This window comes from Chlamydotis macqueenii, chromosome 4, assembly GCF_036417535.1.
Source record: "Chlamydotis macqueenii isolate bChlMac1 chromosome 4, bChlMac1.mat, whole genome shotgun sequence".
Lineage (NCBI taxonomy): Eukaryota > Metazoa > Chordata > Aves > Otidiformes > Otididae > Chlamydotis > Chlamydotis macqueenii.
The window spans coordinates 58,933,420-58,954,698 of NC_141559.1; the positions used below are offsets into that span (position 1 = coordinate 58,933,420).

General features: G+C 46.4%; 1 protein-coding gene across 3 annotated transcripts in view; it reads left to right on the forward strand.

Moving 5' to 3' along the window:
• Positions 1–3,947, forward strand: part of RBM47 (RNA binding motif protein 47) — a 78,993-nt gene extending 75,046 nt beyond the window's left edge. For all 3 annotated transcript variants that reach the window (XM_086747536.1, XM_086747537.1, XM_086747538.1), the window contains exons 4-5: positions 493–695; positions 1,109–3,947. In XM_086747536.1, the coding sequence (XP_086603662.1) occupies positions 493–695; positions 1,109–1,369 (464 nt within the window). In that variant the 3' untranslated portion in view covers positions 1,370–3,947. The remainder of the gene's footprint in view (positions 1–492; positions 696–1,108) is intronic.
• Positions 3,948–21,279: the final 17,332 nt, after the last annotated feature.

Genomic DNA, 21,279 nt, shown 5'->3' on the forward strand with positions numbered 1-21,279 from the left:
AATGCATGGTGGTAAATGAACTGATACTTTGTAGGGTTGGCCAAAGGACAGCATATAGACTGGATCAGTTGCTGCCTGCAACTGATCCAACTTCTGGAGAACTTCTTTCCCTGAGCAGCTCTGCCTGTGGCAGCTACACATCCCTTGATCTCAACAGCTGGACTGGGGACCCCATCAGCACAGTACTCGCTCCCACCTGTCCCTGTCCTTGGGCTGCACTCTTGGCCTGGGGGAGGACAGTGGTGGTCAGAAGGAGTTGTGCAGATCCAGGACATAGCTTCTGGTCCCCAGCAGGGCTCTGACCCTGGGATGTCCATGAGGGCAGAAGTGCCCCAGGTCCCCCAGTGGCACACAGGGCTACCTGCCCTGATCAGGGCAGCACAGGACTGCTGAGGGAGGGCTGGTGCAGCCAGGAGGGAGGTCTGCTTCCTCTTTGAGACGAGGTCCTGGAGACCCTCTCCCAAAGCATCTGATGTGTCTGGTCTCTCCTAGTGGCCATCCCTGCCATTGGTGCCCAGTACTCCATGTTTCAGGCTGCGCCGCCAGCCAAGATGATGGAAGATGGCAAAATCCATACTGTCGAGCACATCATCAACCCTATAGCTGTCCAGCAGGACCCGGCCAGTGCGGCAGCCGCTGCAGCAGCCGCGGCCGCAGCTGTAATACCAGCTGTTTCAACGCCTCCCCCTTTCCAGGTGAGTTCAGCATGTAAGTCCTGCTTCCTCTACATCCCAATTCCCATATGTCCTGCTTCCCATATGTCTTGCTCTGCACATCTGGGGTGGGGGGAAAGGCTGGCCTCTTGCCCTGCTCCCATTCAGGAGATGCTATCGAGGATGTTACAATGCCCAACAGCTCTGCAGTTCACCTGACCTGTCTTAGACTTCTGTGCTTTGGATAGCTGCTCTCCTGCAGTGGGGGACCCAAATCTGGGAAGGAGGGAACAGCCCCCCATGATGGCACAACGCTTAGTTGACAGGGCATGCACTGCCTCCCCTCCCATTTTCATGTTCCCTTCTAGGGGGTTTGCAATTCAGGGGGTGGAAATGGGATATTACAGCCATTTAAGCACTTTTTTTGAGGTCTGAACTCGATGCTTTCCTTCCAGGGCCGCCCCATCACGCCAGTGTACACTATGGCTCCCAATGTGCAGCGGATCCCTGCTGCTGGGATTTATGGGACAAGCTACGTGCCATTTGCAGCACCTGCTGCAGCAACGGCAACGATAGCCACGCTACAGAAGAATGCTGCTGCTGCTGCTGCCGCTGCTGCCGCTGCTGCCTATGGCGGATATGCCGGCTACATCCCCCCAGCATTCCCAGCTGCAACCATCCAGGTCCCCATCCATGACGTCTATCAGACGTACTGAAACTGTTGGCCAAGGAGGGCAGTGGAGAAACACACACTGAAGGAACACTTTACTATTTATGAAGAAAGAACCGGCTGCGAAAGAGTAAATGTTTGGGCTCGGTAAACTGAGGCAGAAAGTGAAGAATGTCATAGAAAAACATGGTTGAAATATTTTCTACGCTTGAAGTTTTCACTAACTTTTTTAGGCTATTTTAAAAATTTAACACACCTGTATTCATACATTTCTAAAGGACCTCGATGCATCCAGCCCACCGCTGACATGCATTTATACGCATCCTAGTGGGGTTGCATAGGGTCTTTTTTTTTTTTTTTAGCAGTTATATTTTCAATATATTTGTGGTATGAAGGTTATTTTTTAGTAACTTCTGCACTCCAGAGATGTCTATTTTGTAGTGCCTTTAATAATATATCAGCTATATATTAAAAACCACACCTGAGCAGCTAGGGAAAGTTTTAACAATATATTTTGAAGAATATATTCAATATTTAAAGAATACATACTTTAGAATTTTTTTTTAAAGAAAAAAACAGTAAGTATCTTATTTAAAAATTATACTGGAAAGTGCAATTTGAAAAATGTGCAAGACCTCTGCATTTCTGTGCTGGCATTAATACAATCTGCTCATTCTTATTTGAAATCAGAAGTAACTAATATTGCCCATTTGGGAGAAAGAGGAAAAAAATAGCCTCCTCACACAAAGTTCTTCACAGTCTGATTTTCAGGCTTGTGCTAAGTAAAGGAAAAGCTCAGAGTTTTCCTTAAACAACTGGATTTTCTATTTATTGAAGCTACTTGAGTTGGAGCACATGCAGAAATGAGTAGTTGGTATTTCGCATGAGGTGTCTTGACTTAGATCTTCATCCAGTATAAACCTAGGCTCTTTTTCCATGCTCTTTACTTTGTTCTTTGAAGTATATGTTGTAGTGACTAAAAATGTATGCTGCTGTTAGCGAGAGCAGGCACGTTCTCACCGAGAGGATGTGCAGCGTTACTTACCCATCGCTCCATCATGTTCTGTGAGAAATTTCCGAGGTACTAGGGGTGGTAGTGATACTGGAATTAGTGAAACGGGACTAGCCTCCCTCCCGGCCTCCCTTCCACACTTAATTCCCCTTCTCCGCAACTGGAGTTGTACATGCACATCAGGGGTGGGAGCGATTAGACCCGATGATTTTAAAACATAGAGCTTGTACATATCTTTTAATATACATTTTTTTAAGTCATTTTATGTTGCAAATTTACATGGTATGTGGTTTGCCACAAAACAAAAACCTTTTATTGCGATGTTATAAAAAAGTTTGTTTTATTAAGAAGTAAATATATTATTGCAGTGTTTTGTGGCCTGTTTAAAGGCTTTTATTTAGTAGTGCAGTGAATGTAAAATAGAGTAAAATGGTAAAGAAATATCTTGCCCATTGTATGAAGTGCATCAGCCCTGCAAACACAGCTCTGGTGACACGAGGTGCAAAGCAGGAAGTGAGTAAACAATGTTCCTTTACTTTTTGTGGTACAAGTACCAGCCAAAGGGGTTTCCTATTGAGTATATTTTGACAACTGAACCACTTCCAGACCACGTCCAACTCAGTCAAGTGACCTTTCAATATACTTTTTTCCTTGCCTCAAAAGTGAGCAGTTGTTTTTTTAGGTGCTCTTGCTCAGCCAAGCTGAGCTCTCCTTAACTCTGTCAACCCGTTAGCAAAAGCACTGTGAGGAGGTAAACCATTAGGTTGGACTCTGCCCCTCTGCGTCCCTTCCTGGGAGACTTTTCTCATCTGTCCCTGCGCTGCTGAAAGCCCACCCAGACCCTGGCTCCGAGGCCCTGCCTGCTTGAAGGGTAAGAAGAGGCGATTTGGGCAAAGCCCCCAGCGGGGTGGGGGGCTGGCACTGCCTCCTTCTGGTAAGGCTTTGCACGGCTCAACACTAAATGCTGCCATGTGTCCATGGGCTTAGCACAAACACCCCTGGGGTCAGGAAAAAGGCAGTCTAGTGGTTTGGGTCTCTGCTGGCCCCTTTCCAGCCCCACACAGCAACCAACCCACAGAGGAAGGGTGAGGGGTGATGGCTCCTTTCCCACTCATCCTCTCCCTGCCGGCATGACGAGGGTCCTGTTGCTCGTAGAGGTGGCAGGGAGAGAAAGCAGCCAACAAGAGCAAACCCCAAGGCATTCCATCCCAGGCCACTGGTGGGTGCTGCCTGCGCTGGGGCAGGAGCGGGCAGGACCCAGGGATGCAGGCAGGATGTGGGGACACAGGGACACAGGCAGCCAGGTCACGCTGAGCCTCCCGCCCGTGCCTTTTATACTTGCTTCTAAACCATTTCATGTACACTACTACTGAGGTAAGTCTGATAACTTGAAATGTGAACATCTTTAGGTTAAGAACAAACTATTCAAAGAAAAAAATATATATATTAAAAAAACAGAACTAGTGTGCCTTATTCTCAAAAGAGCTGATATTTTAGGTGTTTTATTGTATCTCTGTTCTCTGTACTGTCAGAAGCATCTGAGTTTATTTAGTTCTTGCTCCATTTACGGTACATTTCTAGGATGTAGTGAATAAAGCATTCTTTAAAAATGGAGACTGTTATTTCATTGCAACCCACTGCCAGGTTTAGCCACTCTGCCAAGGCTGTGCTCCCCTCTGAGCTGGGGAGAGGGTGTTCAGGGCAAGAGGGGAGAAGGACATCACAGCCGGCATCTCTACAGGCTCCGCTGGGGAGGGGAGATTCACTGTGCCACCGGCTCCCCAGTCCCACCAGCTGCAGAGGACAGTGACTTTCCCAGCAGGCGTACTGGGCATCTCCCCATTCCTCCAACAGCCTCTGATCAGCCTAAATCTCTTTTCACATCCAGTTTAGATTCAGTGCCTAGAGATGGATGGAGCTGAAGCTGGCATGCCTCCATGCTTTCCATCCACCCAGCGCACAAAACTCCTGTAGCTCTGCTGCATGTCCTCTCTGCAGGACAGCAACACTGTGGGCTGGCACCTCTTTTTCATCTCAGCATGCTCCACCCTTCAAACGCTTAGAAAGCTGCACATCTTGGCAGTATTTGCAAGAATCTCTGCCCCAGAATCTCTGGCTATTTCCCTGGTGTAAGTCCACCCAGAGAATATCTGCTGCAAGTACCAAGTCTGGGGAGAAGAGCGATGTGAGGGAGCAGAGGCAAACTGAGGCAGAGCAGAGAGATGGGAGAGGTGTTGGCCACCAAGGTAGGGACTAGCACTGGTGAATAATCCAAAAGAGGAGACCAGAATAAATACTACACGAGCTTCTACGTCCCTCATAAGAAAGCAAAAGTGTCTGCAACTTCCTACATCTAGCACAATTTCTCCTAATGCAATTAGGACAAGGCACTTTATGCCAACATGCCTTAGGTTTCCTGAAGGATGCTAATCATTACATGTTTCCCTAGTCTTTTTTTTTTTTTTTTTTTTTTTTGTGCAAGGAAATGGAAAGAAAATATATTTTTTAAATTTTTTTTTGTAGGATTTGGGGGTGGGGATAGAGTCACCTGATTTTGCCTGTTTTCCCTATACAAACATTGCAGGTTTGGTTTAGGAGCGTGTGTCCCAGAAATCATTTCCATTACCAGGTCAATCTATCTTGCTCAGGGAATGGGTAATCAATATGACACTAAAAACAGCTTTCAAGGAGATACAGCCACATTAGGACTTCACCTGTCAGAGAAATCATCCAAGTCACACAAGAAGACTAACATCTTCCCCACAATTTGCTGCTGACCTTTCCACTCACTAGAAGTCGACCTGTGTTCACTTGGATGAGAGAGAAACCACCAGCAAACCACAGCCCTTCACAGGCGTTCATACGTGAGGCATGCCCTTCACAAAAAGCAACATTTTCCAAGTGACGTGAAGATCTGTGCCACAATGAAAGGTGTTCCTGGCTCTTTTCTCTCTCCCTTTACCCAAGCTACCCAAGATTAAAATTAATCTACGCAGCTTTTTCCAAACAAACACTGTACAATTTTTTTTTTTTTTTTAATTCTCATAGACTACTGGTTTCTAACTTCAGTTTTGTAAGATCTTAGTTAATGATTAACCCATTGTAAGGTTGAAATATGCAAGTCATTCTCAGGATATTAACATAAACAACGCCAGAGAAACGCAATTGTGCTTTGAAGATGACCTTGCTGCCTTGGGAATGTCAGGAACTCTGCTGAGGCCTTGGGCACTGTGACAACTTAACACACTGCCAAGTCGATCCCATTCCCTTTCTGAATGTCTTTCTTGATTATGTTGAAGAGCAGATGTGCACTTCCCTGGCTGGTATCGACCTACATCTCTAAAAAAACCAGCTTTGACTTTCTTCAGGAAACACCACCCGTCAACACAACTAAGATACAGCTACTATATAAACATATTAACAAGAAGTTCAAGTGGATTAACACCACTCTGATATTGCAACATCTCATTTATATAAGCACTAGACCTCAAAGTACATGCAAAATGAATTTTTTATACGTCTGAAAAGGTATACACAGTACCTCATCTCCTTCTCTGTGGCTGATGTTGCACCCCTAACATCTCTGGTCTGGCGGGGTCCTGAGCACCTACTGAGCTCTCTGCTCCCTGTATGCCTATCAGCCACAGAACTGGCCCATCATGCTGACCTGTAAAATAAATAAACCCCAGACTTACCTCCTAACAAGAGGAACTACCTCTACTGTGCATGTAAAAGCTAGCAAAGTCAGGTTTTATGCTCCAATGTGTCAACTAAATGCTGAATCACACTTGACTGAGTTTCAGGGACAAGTCCTGCCTAGCAACAAAATGGTCAGAGGGGTGTTGCAGGGACAAACTGTAAGGTAGGGAATTTTAAAAGGCAGTTTTGTGGCACCAAGTCCTTCCTTCCTGGCACAAAGGTAGGCTGTGCTGTGCAATTATGGCCATTCAAGATGCCAAAGAGCAAAGAGACTATGGAAATTTTCAGAAATTTGGTATTGTAGAAGTACTTCCATACAAAGTATTTCCTGTCAAGCTGATTAATTAGATTAGATTTTTTTTTCCTCCAATCAGAAGACCAGTGCTGGAGTTCACCGGTTTCCCAATCAAAGAAGACAGAAGCCCTGCCTCACAGTCCTCGCTCAGACAAAACTGCAGATCCTGCATGCAGAAGGCGAGCAGTCAAGGACTAAGCCTTAACCAGAAAACTTTATGGGGAAAAATGTTCAAATGTGCTCAGGTTTGTCCCACATACACCAGACAGCCGTGTCTTCCCAACACAATGACAGACCTCTCCATCTAAACAGGCTGTGCCGGCCAATGGTCTGCCCCATGGTGGACCCTCGGGCTTCATCTTCATCAGCCCAGGGCTCCTCACAGTTGCCTTTCCCCAGGGCATTTGGAGAGGCAAGATCACAAACTTGGGATGTGGGTTTGTGCCCACCCCGACTATTCCTGCGCTTCTGCATGCAGCTGGTTTATAGGGTGGTCATCAAGTTAAAGGAAGCTGTGTCACTTGTCATGGCCTCATTGCCCACAGTTGTAGTTTTACTTTGAAGCAAGATAAGCTATTGTTTGGTTTGGGTTTTTTTTACCTCTTTCCAAACACACACATGTTATTTTTGCCAGCCAGGCTGCACTTTCAGCCTGTCCTAGTGCGTTTTTGCGATGTCACTGAAGTCTGGTCTTAGCTCAGCCACTGCTCGCGATCCACGCACTGGTAGGAAGCGGGAAGCCACAGGTAAGCCAGAAGATCTTTATGAAGTATGAAAAAAAACCCCTGCAAACAGCCTACACAAGCCACAGGAGTGACCTCAAGCTAACCAGCAGAGAGATGCATGGGTTTAAATCAGAGGCATTGAAACACTGGCACAGGTTGCCCACAGAGGTGGTAGATGCCCCATTCCTGGAAACATTCAAGGCCGGGTTGGACGGGGCTCTGAGCAACCTGATCTGGTTGGAGATGTCCCTGCTCCTTGCAGGGGGGTTGGACTAGGTGACCTTTAGAGGTCACTTCCAACCCAAACTATTCTATGATTCTAAACCAGCCCACATTTAGAGCAATTCCAAAGCTTTGAAGCAATAACTACAATGAGCAATTCTCACACCTGTAACAAATCTGTAGGATATGGACCAGGGTGTCTTGCAGTCACTCAACAGGATGTGCAATGACAAGGGATTACTTATTAAACTTGTTATGCATGCACTGGCTGTACAGAGGGCATCCTTATTTTCTCTAGTCTTTGACTTTTCGGCTGCTGTCCCTCACAGGAAGGCTTTCTGGCCATGTGGATAAGCTAAGAATTCCCTCAAGGCTTGGCTTTGCTCCGGGCAGACAGATCCCTTGGCTCACCAGACTTTGTGCAGGATGCAGAGGGATACAATCCTAGTCATCAGCTGCAATACTGGCATTCAAGCAGCGCTGTGGAGGCACTTGTCATCCTGCAATGCTCCAAGCAGCAAAGGTGCAGCTGCTGAGAGCTTGGCAGAGCACTCAGGAGGGCTCTGGCAGACAAAATGTTGGGGAGCACCAGCACCTCATCAATGATCAGGTCACCAAGGACTTATCCAAGCAAGAAAAAGTCTTATAGCCTTTCCCTTTACCATCATGTAAGCAGTCCAGGCTTCCCCTCTACTAACCCTCCACCACCACCAGCTGGGTGGTTTCTTGCTACCACCCAAAGAGTTGCAGTAAACTCTTCCAAAGTAAAGACCGTCTACCACTATATGCACATGGTGGAGTGCTACAGTCTGAGGGAGCTGCGACATGTCCCACACTCCACGCAGACATACCTCCTCCTATGGTGTCCTGGAAATGCTGTTGGCCATCCCCTGACCCCATGGTGCTGCAGCAGGCCCTGAAGCACACCTGAAAGTTCTCATGTTGCAGATGAGCTCCAAGAAGCATGAGGTGAAGTACATCAGGCTTGGCATATGTGTCAAAAATGACAAATGGGGAAGAGCACTATGTCTGACTCAGACTTGCAGCTTGAGTCATGAGGTCTTTGACGATGTACCAGTGGAGACGTACCTGGAGAAAGCACTGCAAACATCATCTAGACAGACTGGGAAACTACGATGATGGGGTGGCATTGTGAGAAAGCTGGTGAGAGAGGACAGGTGTCAGCCTGTGGCAGGGAAGAAATTGTTTTGTGCCCCTAACTTGGACACACACTTCTCCATGCTGAGTTTTCCTCATGAAAGCATGCAGAGCAGGTCTCCCTCACTGATGCTGGTCATATTGAGGGTTTTTCCCCACTGTTGGCTTGTCAACTGAAGACATTGGCTGGGTAAGTTAAACAACACCCACAAAAGGCAGAAAAAAACCAACCTATCTCTGTCTTGTCTGCTTTTATCTTTTGCACATGGAGAAGGGCAGTAACATGAGGATGTTGGCTACGCACCCCTCTCTCCACCTAGTACCCCTGAAGGGAGATGCATGGAGAGGCTGATCTTACTTCTGCTGACAGATACTGCATTCACCTCCAAGCCAGCCCTCCCCAGAGTACACACAGGGGAAGAGACTGGGCTGGAAATGGAAATAACCAGAACTGATCCCCCAGCCCTCTGCCTGCTCTCACACACACCATGATGATGGTAAGCAGAGATTATCTGGCTGAGACCTCCCACTCCATCCCAATCAGGTGTTTTTTTTTTTTTCTCAGAGTCCTGAAAAAACAGTAACAAATGGAAGAAATAATTCTGTCAGTTTGTTTGGGTCTGACAGCTTGTTTCTCTGTTGCTGGGGAATATACTGAATATGACATACAGCAAAGAAAAGCTGATTCTCTCCAAGAGACGGGAACAGTCAAATACACATATGCAAAGTGACTGAAAACCAAATTATGGTTTTGTATTCCATACTGAAGTAAGAGGGATGCTGTTTAAACAGCTCTGGTGCTGAGTAGTCCTGTACCAGCAAGGTGACCAGTATCATCAACACCAGTAAGATTACAGACAGCATTACAGTAGGTGTCAAAGGTGCAACATTAAGTGCACCTTTGTGCACCTAAGGTGCACCTTAAGTGCACCTAAGTGCTTAGGAAAAGGATTCAGAACCTGTCACTTGCTTTCCCTAAAACCAGAGAGCATCCATACTCTGTCTGACAAAGGTGTTGTGAACTGTACTTTTAAAAAAGTAGTTAAACTCTAATTAGCAATGTGGTTTTTTTCCCAAGGTTTCACTCTTTTCTCACAGGAAGCAGAAGAGGAAGTCAGCAGAGCACAGACCTCAGGCTAGGTATCACAACCGGCTTGAGTTTCACCCATGAACAAGTGCTTCAGCTGAAGCTTTACCAGTAACAAAGACTTCAGCTGAGCAAGGTGTCAGCATGCTTTCAGCATTCACAAACACTGCCACTGCCCAGAAGCAGTGGACGAGGACTCATCAGCTGCCAAGGTTTGCTCCAACCAGAGCTCTGAAGCAGTGAAACCCCAGGAGCTGCTTCGAGCACAACCAACACGAGCCTGCCGCTCGAGGAAAAAGAAATAACTAAAATGTGCTATAATTTGTATTTGGGAAGAAAAATCAAGTCCTACTCTGCAATATGTTGTCTCAGAGACCCAAACTCTTTTACATCCATCACTCAGGAGCCAAATTCCCAAACGCCAATCCAACCACCAACCTCCTCACCACCCCTGGCAGGCAGCTTTTTGCCAGGTTGAGCCACCTCACCATTGCCTAAGCCCACAGCCCAGCTCTGAGGCATGCATAGATACTCCAAAACCATAGGGAACTGCATTGCTATTTGCACAAGAGGCTACGTGCTGCACAAGGGTCTCCTTCCAAGCTCACCTAGCATTTCTTGATTTCACTAGGATGACTGGGACCTGGACCCCGTCCCTGCAGCTTGGGTGGGTATTTGAGACACTCTCTCATTGTTTTAAGTGACTTTGTTCCACACTTTGGCTTTTGTACGAGTTCTTCTCAGGCTGTTCCTTTCGGGGTTGGGACCAGGACAGCATCAAGGTCTTAAAGGATTAGATTTAAGAATAATAAATGCTGCTTTAAATTTATTTAAAAAAAAAAATCCACTCCCTGAGAAAGCAAACTTCCTTGTCTTTCTGTGGCGTCTTTGTGAGCGATAGGAGGGGAGGGAGAACACGGAAATGTACAGCGCTTGGCACTGGGTGCACCTCAAACTAGTTTTTCAACATTTTACAACCAGCTCTGGCCATGTGACCACGTGGAAAGATAAACTGAGACATTTAATCCTTTTTTTTTTTTTTACCACAAGGAAGTGGATTTTATGTGGTTGTGATCATTAAATTACAGTAAATGATTTGCCCATAAGAGAAAAAAAAAAAAACAACAGAGTGGTTTAACGTAGGGAAGGCTGGGACAGGGCATCTGTTCGTGACCAAATACCCTTCCCTAGCTTAAAAACTCTCAGTGAGCTTCGCTGTTTCTCCCGGGCTGTGGCACTTTGCAGCTCATTGCAGGTGAGGATTGCCCACCATTTGCTTTTGCAATGAGTATGAATAACAACTTTCTGAAAGCCAACTGCTTTTGGAGCTAAAACAGCAGCAATTACCCACATGTAAGTCGTTTGGAAGTTATTTAACATCTTATCACTCTCGAAAGCAGCAAGCTTTAACAACTTTTGCTTCACCTCCAGAATACCATCAGCTTTTGAAATGAAAACTGGGTGCCTGGTGAGTGGGGCACTTGGGTGTACCAAGACAGGGAAAGCCAGTTCAGCCCAACTGCAGCACAGGGCTGCCACCACCCTGGACTGGGAACATGCTCCCAGGATTTTATGGGCGGCATGAATCACGTCCCTGGTGTGGAGAGGCTGGGGAGAACTCAGTGCCTCCCTCCTGCTGGGAGCATCCCCGGGGACCAGTGTGCAGCCCCCACAGTGACGAGGCCAGCCCACGCCTCTGAGACACTGCAGGCTAGGTTAGGAGTGGGGGAGCATCCTCAGTGAGGCAAAGGTCAGTCAGCGCTGTCAGCTGAGAGGAGGACACAGGCTGGGAAAATGTGAATGGAAACAGAAGATGTGCAAGAAATGCTGCAGACCATGCCCATGAGTCGCCCTCAGCGTGGTCCATCCTGCCCGTGAGGGTACATGCTGCCATTTTCCTGTTAGCACCGAGAATCGCCCCGCAAATGACTAATGGGTGCAATAGCCGCTGTCAGAGTGCCAGTCACTGGGGATTGTCTTCTCCAGCACTGAGGGTGGCATGCCCGCTGATTTCGGAGAACTGTGGCTTTTTGCCTTTGTTTTTTTTTCTTTTTGGCTGCGCTCCCACATGCCAACACATACCAATGTTTTCTTTAGGGCAACGTGAGTCTGACTATTTAAACAACTTTTTGCTGTGGTCTGCTCAGTTCAAGGAAACCTTCATCTAAGCGAGATAACAGCTAAAAGAAAAGTACCTTTCTAAAGGTACCGCTGCTATCCCCTGGGATATGCCAGCTGTGCATCCACTCATGTTAGGCAGGGTTTTTAATCTCAGGTGAGATTAAAATGAGAGTGTGATGTCCAGGTTTCTGAACCAGAGCTGGCTCAGCTTTGACCAGCCTGGAGCAAGAACAGGCAAGCCACACACCTCAGGCACCCATAGATGCACGCCACCATGACCATCCTCTGAGAACTGCTGCTGCCAGTCCCAGTGCTAGCTCTGATGAGCTGAGAGAGAGGAGCGAGGTCTCATGTTTAACCAGACTGAGCTTCCTGACATGGTCTGCCATGTCCCCACATGAACCTGTGTGCTGGCACAGGGAGGAGGCAGAGGGGAGAACCTGTGCAACCCAAGGGAGCTCTCCAGGAGCAACCCGGCATTTACTCCCATCTCAGCTTGCCTCCATACACGGAGTGAGGGGACAGTGGCAAGAGCACATGAAAAACACACAACTAGCGATGCCCAGGGCAGGTCAGCTTGTCTGAGGAATGTGAAAACCCAACCAGCAGCACAGCAAACAGCTTGTATGTGAAATCTGGCAGTGCCACTGCCAGATATAACTGCACCGTAACTCTTCCCATGAGGCTGCTGACGCTTAGCCCAAATATTTGCTGCTATGAGCCATTTTTATTAACTGGCAGCTCTCCTCCTCCCATTTATTCTTGTTAGTAGTTTTTTTCCAAAGATAATTCCTGGGCCCAGAGCGGCCCCATGCTCCCTCCCAGCAGGCCAACTGTGTTTCCCCCAAGGCCTGCTCCACTGGCCTCTGCTCATCTGCTCTCCTGCTGCTTGCGTAACAGCACTGCACATCTTCTCAAGGCTTAGGAAGGGCCCTGGGGCTGGTGGCAAGTGCCATCAGCCTCTGCTACTGCTTGCCCCACCTTCCTCCTGCCATTGACTTGAGATCCTACCGATGGCAGTGCTCCCACAGACACTGCCATCACCCCCTCACCTTTAAGAGGTTTGACTCTAGTTCACTTGAGAAATGGGTTTTCATGTCCGCAATCAGGGAAAGCTGACCCAGCCATCGTGAAACACAGAGGTTACATTGCCTTTGAATAAGGAACAGACAAAAAAAACCCTAATGAAACCTGAAAGACACACTAGTTCCCTGTGGTGTCACTCCTCCGCCTGTGTCAAATCCAGGCCTGATTTGAGTGGTGTAGCTCAGACTTCACCTGCGCAGAGGTATTCTCTTCTCATCTTACCATGACCACAGAAAATTCCTACCAAGAAGCATTTTAAAATTTGACTTTGACAAAACTTAGGAATACTCTGAAATGGCCTGTATAAGATGAGTGATCACATATAATAATCTTAAATACTCATAATTCAATTACTTTTGATGTTTCAAGACCAGCCTTTAAGAAGAGACTATTAAAACATTCTGATACCTCACATTATGCTGGAGGTGGAAAAAAGAGAACATGCCTGCCAGAAAGATGTTTCAGAATAGCCTTCCAATAGTGCATTACAAACTTAAAAGCATTATTATAAAATATGCTTGGCAAGCTTTCCTAGAGTCCCTCAGTATTTTCCTATTGTTGATTCCAGTCGTACCAGAACAGTCTTTTTTTTCTTTCTAATTAACTGCTACCTGTCTGTTTATTAATTGACTTAATCCATAATCCCAAAAGGTTTAAATCCCTGTGAATGGGACATGGGGGTGCATTACCCGACAAAATTGTATGTGCGCCTCCAGAATGTTTTTCCGTTAAGTCTGACACTGCAACCCTGGTGTGATGGGAAGGACAATGCCGTGGGGTTGGACAGGGCTTAGAGGACACAGGTCTTGTTCCTCATGACTTTTCCACTTCTGTTGTGTTTGACGTGAAAGCAATACAAAAGGGCCAGGACATGAGTGCACGTGGAAACACACACCTCCCAAAACAGAAGATGAAAGCTACTCTTTTAATGAAACCAGACAGGAGAAGGGGGGGGAGGGAAGTGAAGGCAGAGTGGAAAAATCTGCAAGAGGTCAACAAGGGAAACAAAGGGCAGCTTTATGCGACCAGCTCTTTCACTCCATAAATGGCAGGGCTGGCTAAGGCACTGCTGCCCAGTGTTTTTAATAGAAAAATTCAGTGTAATTAGACCTTTCCTTGTACCAAGAAGATAATGGCAGCCCAAAAGATAAGATTTAATAGTAGATGAGGCTTGGGAGGATGGAAGAAGAGAGGACAAGGAACAGGGCTCTCCTCCTCAAAAAGCAAATAACTGCTAGGGAAAACAGTGGTCGTTCTCTACATTTTAATTTTCTGCTTCAATCAGGCAGGACAAAAGCTTTTGATGACTGTTACAGGACCTACTGATCCCAAATGAGAGCCAGGTCCAAATGGGCTAATATCTCTAACTGAAGGGTAAATAAAGCAGATCACAATTTTCTAGTAAGAAAGCAACTTTTGGACAACTAGTGACTGGCATAAGAATACACATTTTTTTTCAGAAATATGAGGCTCAAACTGATGAAAGCTAGAAACAGATATGTTTTAAATAGACATAAAAGGATCAGTGTCAAGGATGAACTGATAGGGGAACTAGCAAATGATAAAGCTGGGCAAACCATTGCAAGATTTCTGCCAAAAAGCTGTTCAGAGGCATCCACTTGAGCCGCATCCCAAGCAGGACAAAGAGACGCGTGTTGAGCAGCACGGCGTTGGGCAGCTGTAGCGTCAGCCTCCGTACTGCCGGCCTGGCCCCTCACTTCTGCTCCTTCAGGATGGGCCTTACGAGTTGGAGCTGCCAACACCTTCCCGCTTGGTAGGAAGACTTACCCTGGCAGCTTGCTGGACAACAGCTTGCTAGCGGTCTGTTGCCAAAGCGACTGCTCACAGTGAAATTTTGGTTTTGGTTGGACATGCCCAGTATAAGGAGCCTCATGCAATGCCTGCCCTGTTCCAACATAACATGTGTTTTTTTGACAGAAGAGATACAACTCTGTCTACTTTAAGCTTTTGCATTTCTGTGCTTGCTGAGCCCAAACTGCGAAGTAGCTTGATTTTACCTAGGTTGCTTGCTACTACATGGAATGCTGAGAGAAGATGGTATTTCAAAGTAGCCCAGGATTAATGGTGTAGAAGCAGCAGAGTCATGATATCTGTTTGCTTCCACACCATTTACAGCCTAACAGAATTCATTACTCCAGGAAGATCCTTCTGTCTTTTCAGCAGCTCCGTAACCAGAACTTATGGGCAGCTGTGCTGACTCAGATGCAGAGTCCATCTAGCCCAAGATTTAGACTCCAGCAACAACAGAAGTCAACAGCCAGGGAAGAATAAGAACAGGGCAAGTTTGTCTACAATGCCCAAGCTCTGCCGTGGCCTCCATGCACTTCCGGCTCAGGGGATTTCTGCAGGTGAACATATTTTCTGTTTGTTTAGTACCTATCAACAGACATCTCTGCCAAGTACTCTTTTCTCAAATCAAACTGAAGGCAGCTCAATCAGCCATCCTTTCTTTTTATTTTGCATAGGTACTTTGTACATTCCCCTTACTTTCTGTCACACAGTTGCTCCCATTTAAGCCATACATGACTTTTCTGGGCCTGAAACCTAGAAGGAGAAAAAAGTCTCATCCTGGGGAAGGTGGGAAGGTGTCACCTTTGGAGACAGTGTGGTAGACAACCAGTGTTTCACTGACTTGCTGATGCATCCAGCAGCAGCTACTCCGCAGTTCTAAAGATTTAGTCCTTATTCTGGTGCTTAAGCAAAAACATTATCTTGAGACACTAAATTCAGTTTAGAGCAGTATGCCCTTGAAAAATCTCATCTCGATCACTTTTGAAAATGTTGGTATTTGTTGCCATTGGTTTTAAGGAAGGCATTATGGATGAAAGAGCTACTTTCCACAACGCAATTCAAGATCAGCCTATGGAGAAAGAGCAGCTACACTCTGCCCACAGGAACAATTAGAGCTTACAACATACCCAATATTGCCGAAAGTGATTTGTATTGGCACATAGACAGCACTTTCAGTGCCAGGGGTTGCCATAGGCATTTGGGCTGTTCAGATCGTGCCTGAACACTGTACTGGTTGGGAATATAGCCTGACAGCTGGCAGAAATGAAGCAGACATAATGGATGCACTGGGCATCGCAGTGCTCCTATACCCAGTGTGCCCTGTGTACCAGGCGAAACAAAGGCTGGCTTCAGTTGAGAATCTCACCTATCCAAGATCAAGCACCTAGGACTTGCTGCAAATTACTTCCAAGTTGGGAAATGATGGAACAGAGGAGCTGTGAAGTTGGGCTTTGGAAAAATGACACACAGTGAGTAGAAAAGGAGAAGTCATGAGGACTGGATGTTCTGGAAAAGGAAGGTAGGCAGATGCATTTTTTTTAATAATAATTTTGAACATTACGTTTAGATCTTGTTTGGAGATCCTTGTTTTCCTAAAGCAGCCCCAGCTTCCACCACATGCTGCCTGTAAACCTGCTTTAAGGTACATCTAATCATAGAATCATTGCATTCATATTCTGTGCTAAAAAAAATAGTCCAGCAAAGGTGCTGGAAACAGCTGAAATCAGCTTTTCCCAGTACAACTGGACATGGATGCTACAGCATACGTTCCTCCGCCATATGTTCTGCATAACCCCAGCAGGCCTGGAGTTGCAGAGAGGAGAGCAGTGGGGGCGTCAGGCCCCGGGCTGCAGCCGCGGCACCCTGGCAGAGCTCACCCAGCGGCCCCAGCCCCACTGCCTGAGCTGGGGTATGATACCGGGGTACAGATCAGCATCTAGCTGATTCACTGGTGCGAGTACACAAATACCTACAAAGTGCTTTGGAGGTGAAAAAACCCCACATTTTTACTTATTTTCAGTGAACCCTGATAAACATTTCAGGATTCTCCGTTTGAGTGTAATGGATTGCATCTTGCCTCATGATTCATACGGCCACGAGTAAAGTACATCAGTAAAGTACACACTGCCGAGCTTTAAACTCGTAAGCTACATTTTGCAGGTAGCACGGTGGCTTTGCTGCAGCTGGCTCGGAGATGCCCCTGGCAGGAAGGCAAGGCTGCGATGCTAGTCCATAGGGATCCTGGAGCATAAAGAGGAGACAGTTGGGTCTTGCGCATGTCCCTGGGCTGACTACCTCTGCAGGTTGTGCTATCCTCTGTTACAGCTGCTCTAGAAAGCTTTCTATACTTCAGTACCTCTCTAGCACACCACCACCACAACTATCCTGCAAGAGCTCCAGAAAAGCTGCAATGCCTCCTTTGCAATGCTGTCCCCTGTGATAAAACACAGTAGGACCACCTTGGCCAAGATAAACTGAAGGGGACGGCACGCAGAAAGGACACATCCTGCTCCCACACGTGCTCCCAAAACCCACCATTCTGCAGGATTTGGGATTAACTCGGCTCCTATCTGCTCTGCTGGACTCTGCTTAGTGTGACTTCCAGGAAGAGCAGAGGAGACCGCCCCATGCAGTTCAGCGTGAGGGAGTAAAGGCTAACCAGGAGTGCCAGATGGAAGGAGCAGGTGACACCAGGTTTCTATGAGGACACCCTGGACCTCCTTCTGGTTCCCTCAAACAGGAAGAGGTTGGTTTGGGGCACTGGATCCCTTCTTTGTATGCAAGTGGGGCTTTGGAAGGCAAATCTGACCCTCACAAACACCCACTTTCATGAGCGAGTTGTCTGTGGGGGTAGAGTGAAGGCTCAGTACTGGCTGGTGCAGCTCTAGGCACCACCACACCGTTATCTTATTCTCAGGCTTTGCTCCAATTTCATCAGTCTGGAGATGTTTCTAGAAAAGGCAGAAAGCGTAGAGGGAAAACTCAAAGGCAACAACATGGTTTCCAGCCTCATGAAGAAGGGAAAGGCGCCTACGCAACGCACAGTTCAGGGCCAGGTTTACATCTGGCAAAGCTGTTTCTACCATCTGATTGCGCCCCAGTAAAATTAGAAGCTCTTAACCCAAGTCTGAGATGTCATGCAAAAATTGGATGGAAGTGAACTACAAAGGCAAAATAGTCTTTCTTTGTGATGAAACCTCAGAAGAGTAGTTAATTTAATCAGCAGACTTCAACACTGCCTTTCATAACCTGAGATGGAACAAGAGGTTAAGCTATAGGGGCCAAGTTATCTTTGTGACCTTTACCACCAGGAAAATTTACAAATGGCAATTAGTAGATTCAGAGGCTAAAAAAATTAACACAGATAGAAAGCATGTAATAAACCTCTGGCATTTAACCCAGCGAGGCTGAGGCAGAACAGCCAAGACAGAAGCTAGGCTGTGCTACAGCCACTGACTGCAGCGAAAGGAATTAGCATCGATCTTCTCACAGGAGGAGGTCTGCAGCACCTCACAGAGCTGTTATAGACTGAGGCCATAAAACTGAACCCACTTATCGTTTCATGGGGGATCCAAAGTTGTTGGACAGTATCTAAGGGAACAAGAGCAAACTACAAGTGACTGTACAGATCCCTGATAAGATACTTTTTCATCCAGTTTTGTGGTGAACCTTGGAGCTTTCAGCTTAGTACCAGATTGAGCCCTTTTCTCTCAATAGCATGCAATTAGGTGAATTACTTGGTATAGATAAAGTCGCTCTTTGGAGAAATATTACTTACAGTGAGACAGAATAATTCATAGGAGTGATAAAAAAAAAAAGAGAGGAGTCTCACATACCAGGTAAAGAGTAATGAAATTCTAACAAAGCTGGGTTTTGTTGGGCACGCCCTTCCCCCTCTGAAGCCCTTCTAAGATTAAAGTAACTCTCTATTCCCTTTCTCTGCAGGTTTAATCCATCTAAGAGAAATCTTTATCTCTGCAATACAAATTGCCTGTGTTTGTTTATTCAGCAATAACACCTGGGTGCACCTGAAGGTCAACACATGAGAACTGCCGAGCTGTAGGTAAAACCAACACAGCTCTGGGACACCTTCAAAGTGGTGGTCCTCCTCCCAGGGCACAAAGCACCTGGAGGTGCCAGCAGCCCAGGTGGGATCCAGGGCTTAGCCAAAGCTGCTATTCTAGCACTATGCTCTATTTCTACAGGTGTCATCTCTAAACTTGTCAAGAAATGCTTAATTTTGGAAAAGAAAAAAAAAAAACCAACTAACCCTACAGTCCTTAAGTAGAAGGAATAGAGAAATCACTAATGATACACTGTCCTAGCTAAGCATCTGCACTAAACATAACAGGTAGTGGAAAAAAACCCAGTATCACTCTGTGTTCTGTCTTGTGAATGTATTCACACATCCTGCAAGAAAACCACAGGGTGCTTGCTTGCTGCTAGGCAAGCCGCAACAGTAGGCCTCGGTCCCAGCAAGACTGTCAGCAGCAGGACCATGGCCCAAAGCTATAATGGCATTTCTGTGCCTCATTTTTAATGTCCTAAAGCATCTCATCAAAACTAATGCAAAACCACTGCGAATCTGCCCATTGCCTCTCTCCAGTCGGTGATAAAGCCCCATCATCCACGTGCAAAAACTGCAGTGTTAGGTCGCGCTGCATCCCTGCAAGGATTCTTTTCTTTTTAATTCACCTCTTGTAACCTTTCAGATGTCCTGCACAGACAGGAATTTCTGAAATCAGTAATTCTCCCATGCTCCTTCTCTGTAGGCAGGGCTTGATGTATTTAATGGATTCAAGCCAATACTCATACAAATCTGGTTAATAATTACCTTCTTGCTCTGACTGTTTTTTTTGTTTGTTTGTTTTTTAGGTTTTAAGGAAAATATACACTACAAAATAGCAATGTAACAGTCACAGCTGCAGTGCAGTGGAAATGAACATGACTTACTTTTTGCTGCTGCACAAAGATGAAGTCCTGCTCCCCAAGACGACCATATCATCATTCAAGCAAATACACCCAGATCAGTGACAGTCTGGTCATGTCTGCAGCCATGCTGCCTTCTCAGCAACATTGCCTCATCCCCTCTGCCACACACAGGGAGAGCTTCAGGTGCAAGTCCCTCTGGGATGAAGAGGGAAGGGGAAGAGTCACCCACCTACCTGGGCTCAGGAGAACCACCTCCAAGGAGCAGAAGTAGGTGCAAAGGAAACAGCATCCTGGGAAAAGGTTAGAGCATAGGCAAGGACTAAGCTGCAATTTAAATGCTATGGGTCACTTGAACTGGACCAAATTACCTCCAGCACAGTCTTACTACGTTATCTCATATGAGTTACACACAGTTTCCACAGGAATCATCCAGATGATTGCAATCTGATATGACAGTGGAAGTTTAAGTTGACATTTTGAAAACAACCATCATCTCCAGGAAGAAGTGCAGGCTTGGGTTACAACAATGAATCAGCCAGAACACTGCTTCTTCTGCCTTCTTCAGAAGTCTTACAAATTGCATTTACCATTATGTCCAGCTTTTGAAGTGAAAGCCATCTACAGAACTGCCTCAATGATTTCCCCCTCATCAATCTATCTGGCTGTAGAGACAGTCTCACACAGAGAGAGGACCCCTTTTCACACCAATATTATGTCTTTGCAGTGAGCACCATACGAGATTAGTTGTAAAGTAATAGTGAGAGCAGATGATCCCTCTTCCTTCCGTGTCGGAGACGTTGCCCTGTCCAGTCAACATCTGTGGCTACTGAACTCAAGGAGACACATTTGTAGGGCACAGGGAACAGTACCACGATGCTGAAGTTGTTTCTTATAATGGGTATGGTCATAATCTAGGGCATAACAGGATTCTTTCTACTCTTATGAGAGAATACAAGAGGAGGGAAAGGGCTGAAGAACTCAGAAGCAACTCACAGAAGAATGAGATCAATGGAAGAAAGCTGTTGGCACAGAGCCTTTATTTTTCCAAGCTACTCGAAGTTGGTCAGAAACCATAAGTTGACACATCTTTGCTGACCTGACCGAGAGATCAAGTTCCTCTTGCTGTAGCACCCAATGACTTCAGCAGGCATTTTCTCTTGGTCTCAGCAATGTACCAGACTGTCCCAACTAGTCTCCACAGCTGATGAAGCCTTCAGTCTCCGGTACTTTGAGGACTAACAGAACTACCTCAAATCAGTTCTGTTCATAAGACTGTTAGCCCCTGGATCACACTGTAAATTAAAGCATAGCTTCTGAGTAAGCCACAAAAAGGCCTTTCAAAACAGCAGTCCTGGCCCTGTCCCATGAGATCTTTTCTTCGTTTACTAGACCTTATTAAAACATTAGTAGGAACAACCATGCTAAAAAGGCACCAAGTCTACATCACTTGTTGCATCTTGAAGAAAACAGAACATCTAGGGTTAAAATTAGGTTTGTTTGGTGTTTTGGGTTTTTTTTTATTGACTGAAAAATTGCCTACAAGCACTGCCTTGAAGCACCCCGGCAACTGAACGGCACTCGTGTGACCCCTAGAGGTCTCGGGATTTAGATGAGGAACTATCTCCATAGGAGCAGCTTTCGCGAGGTCCTGACTTTCACAGCAGAGACCCCTGGGCTGGGGTGACAAGAAGCTCATGGAGTGCTGGTGGACGAGAAGCTCCACATGAGCAGACAATGTGCACTTGCAGCCCAGAAAGCCAACTGCATCCTGGGCTGCATCAAAAGAAGCAAGGCCAGCAGGTCGAGG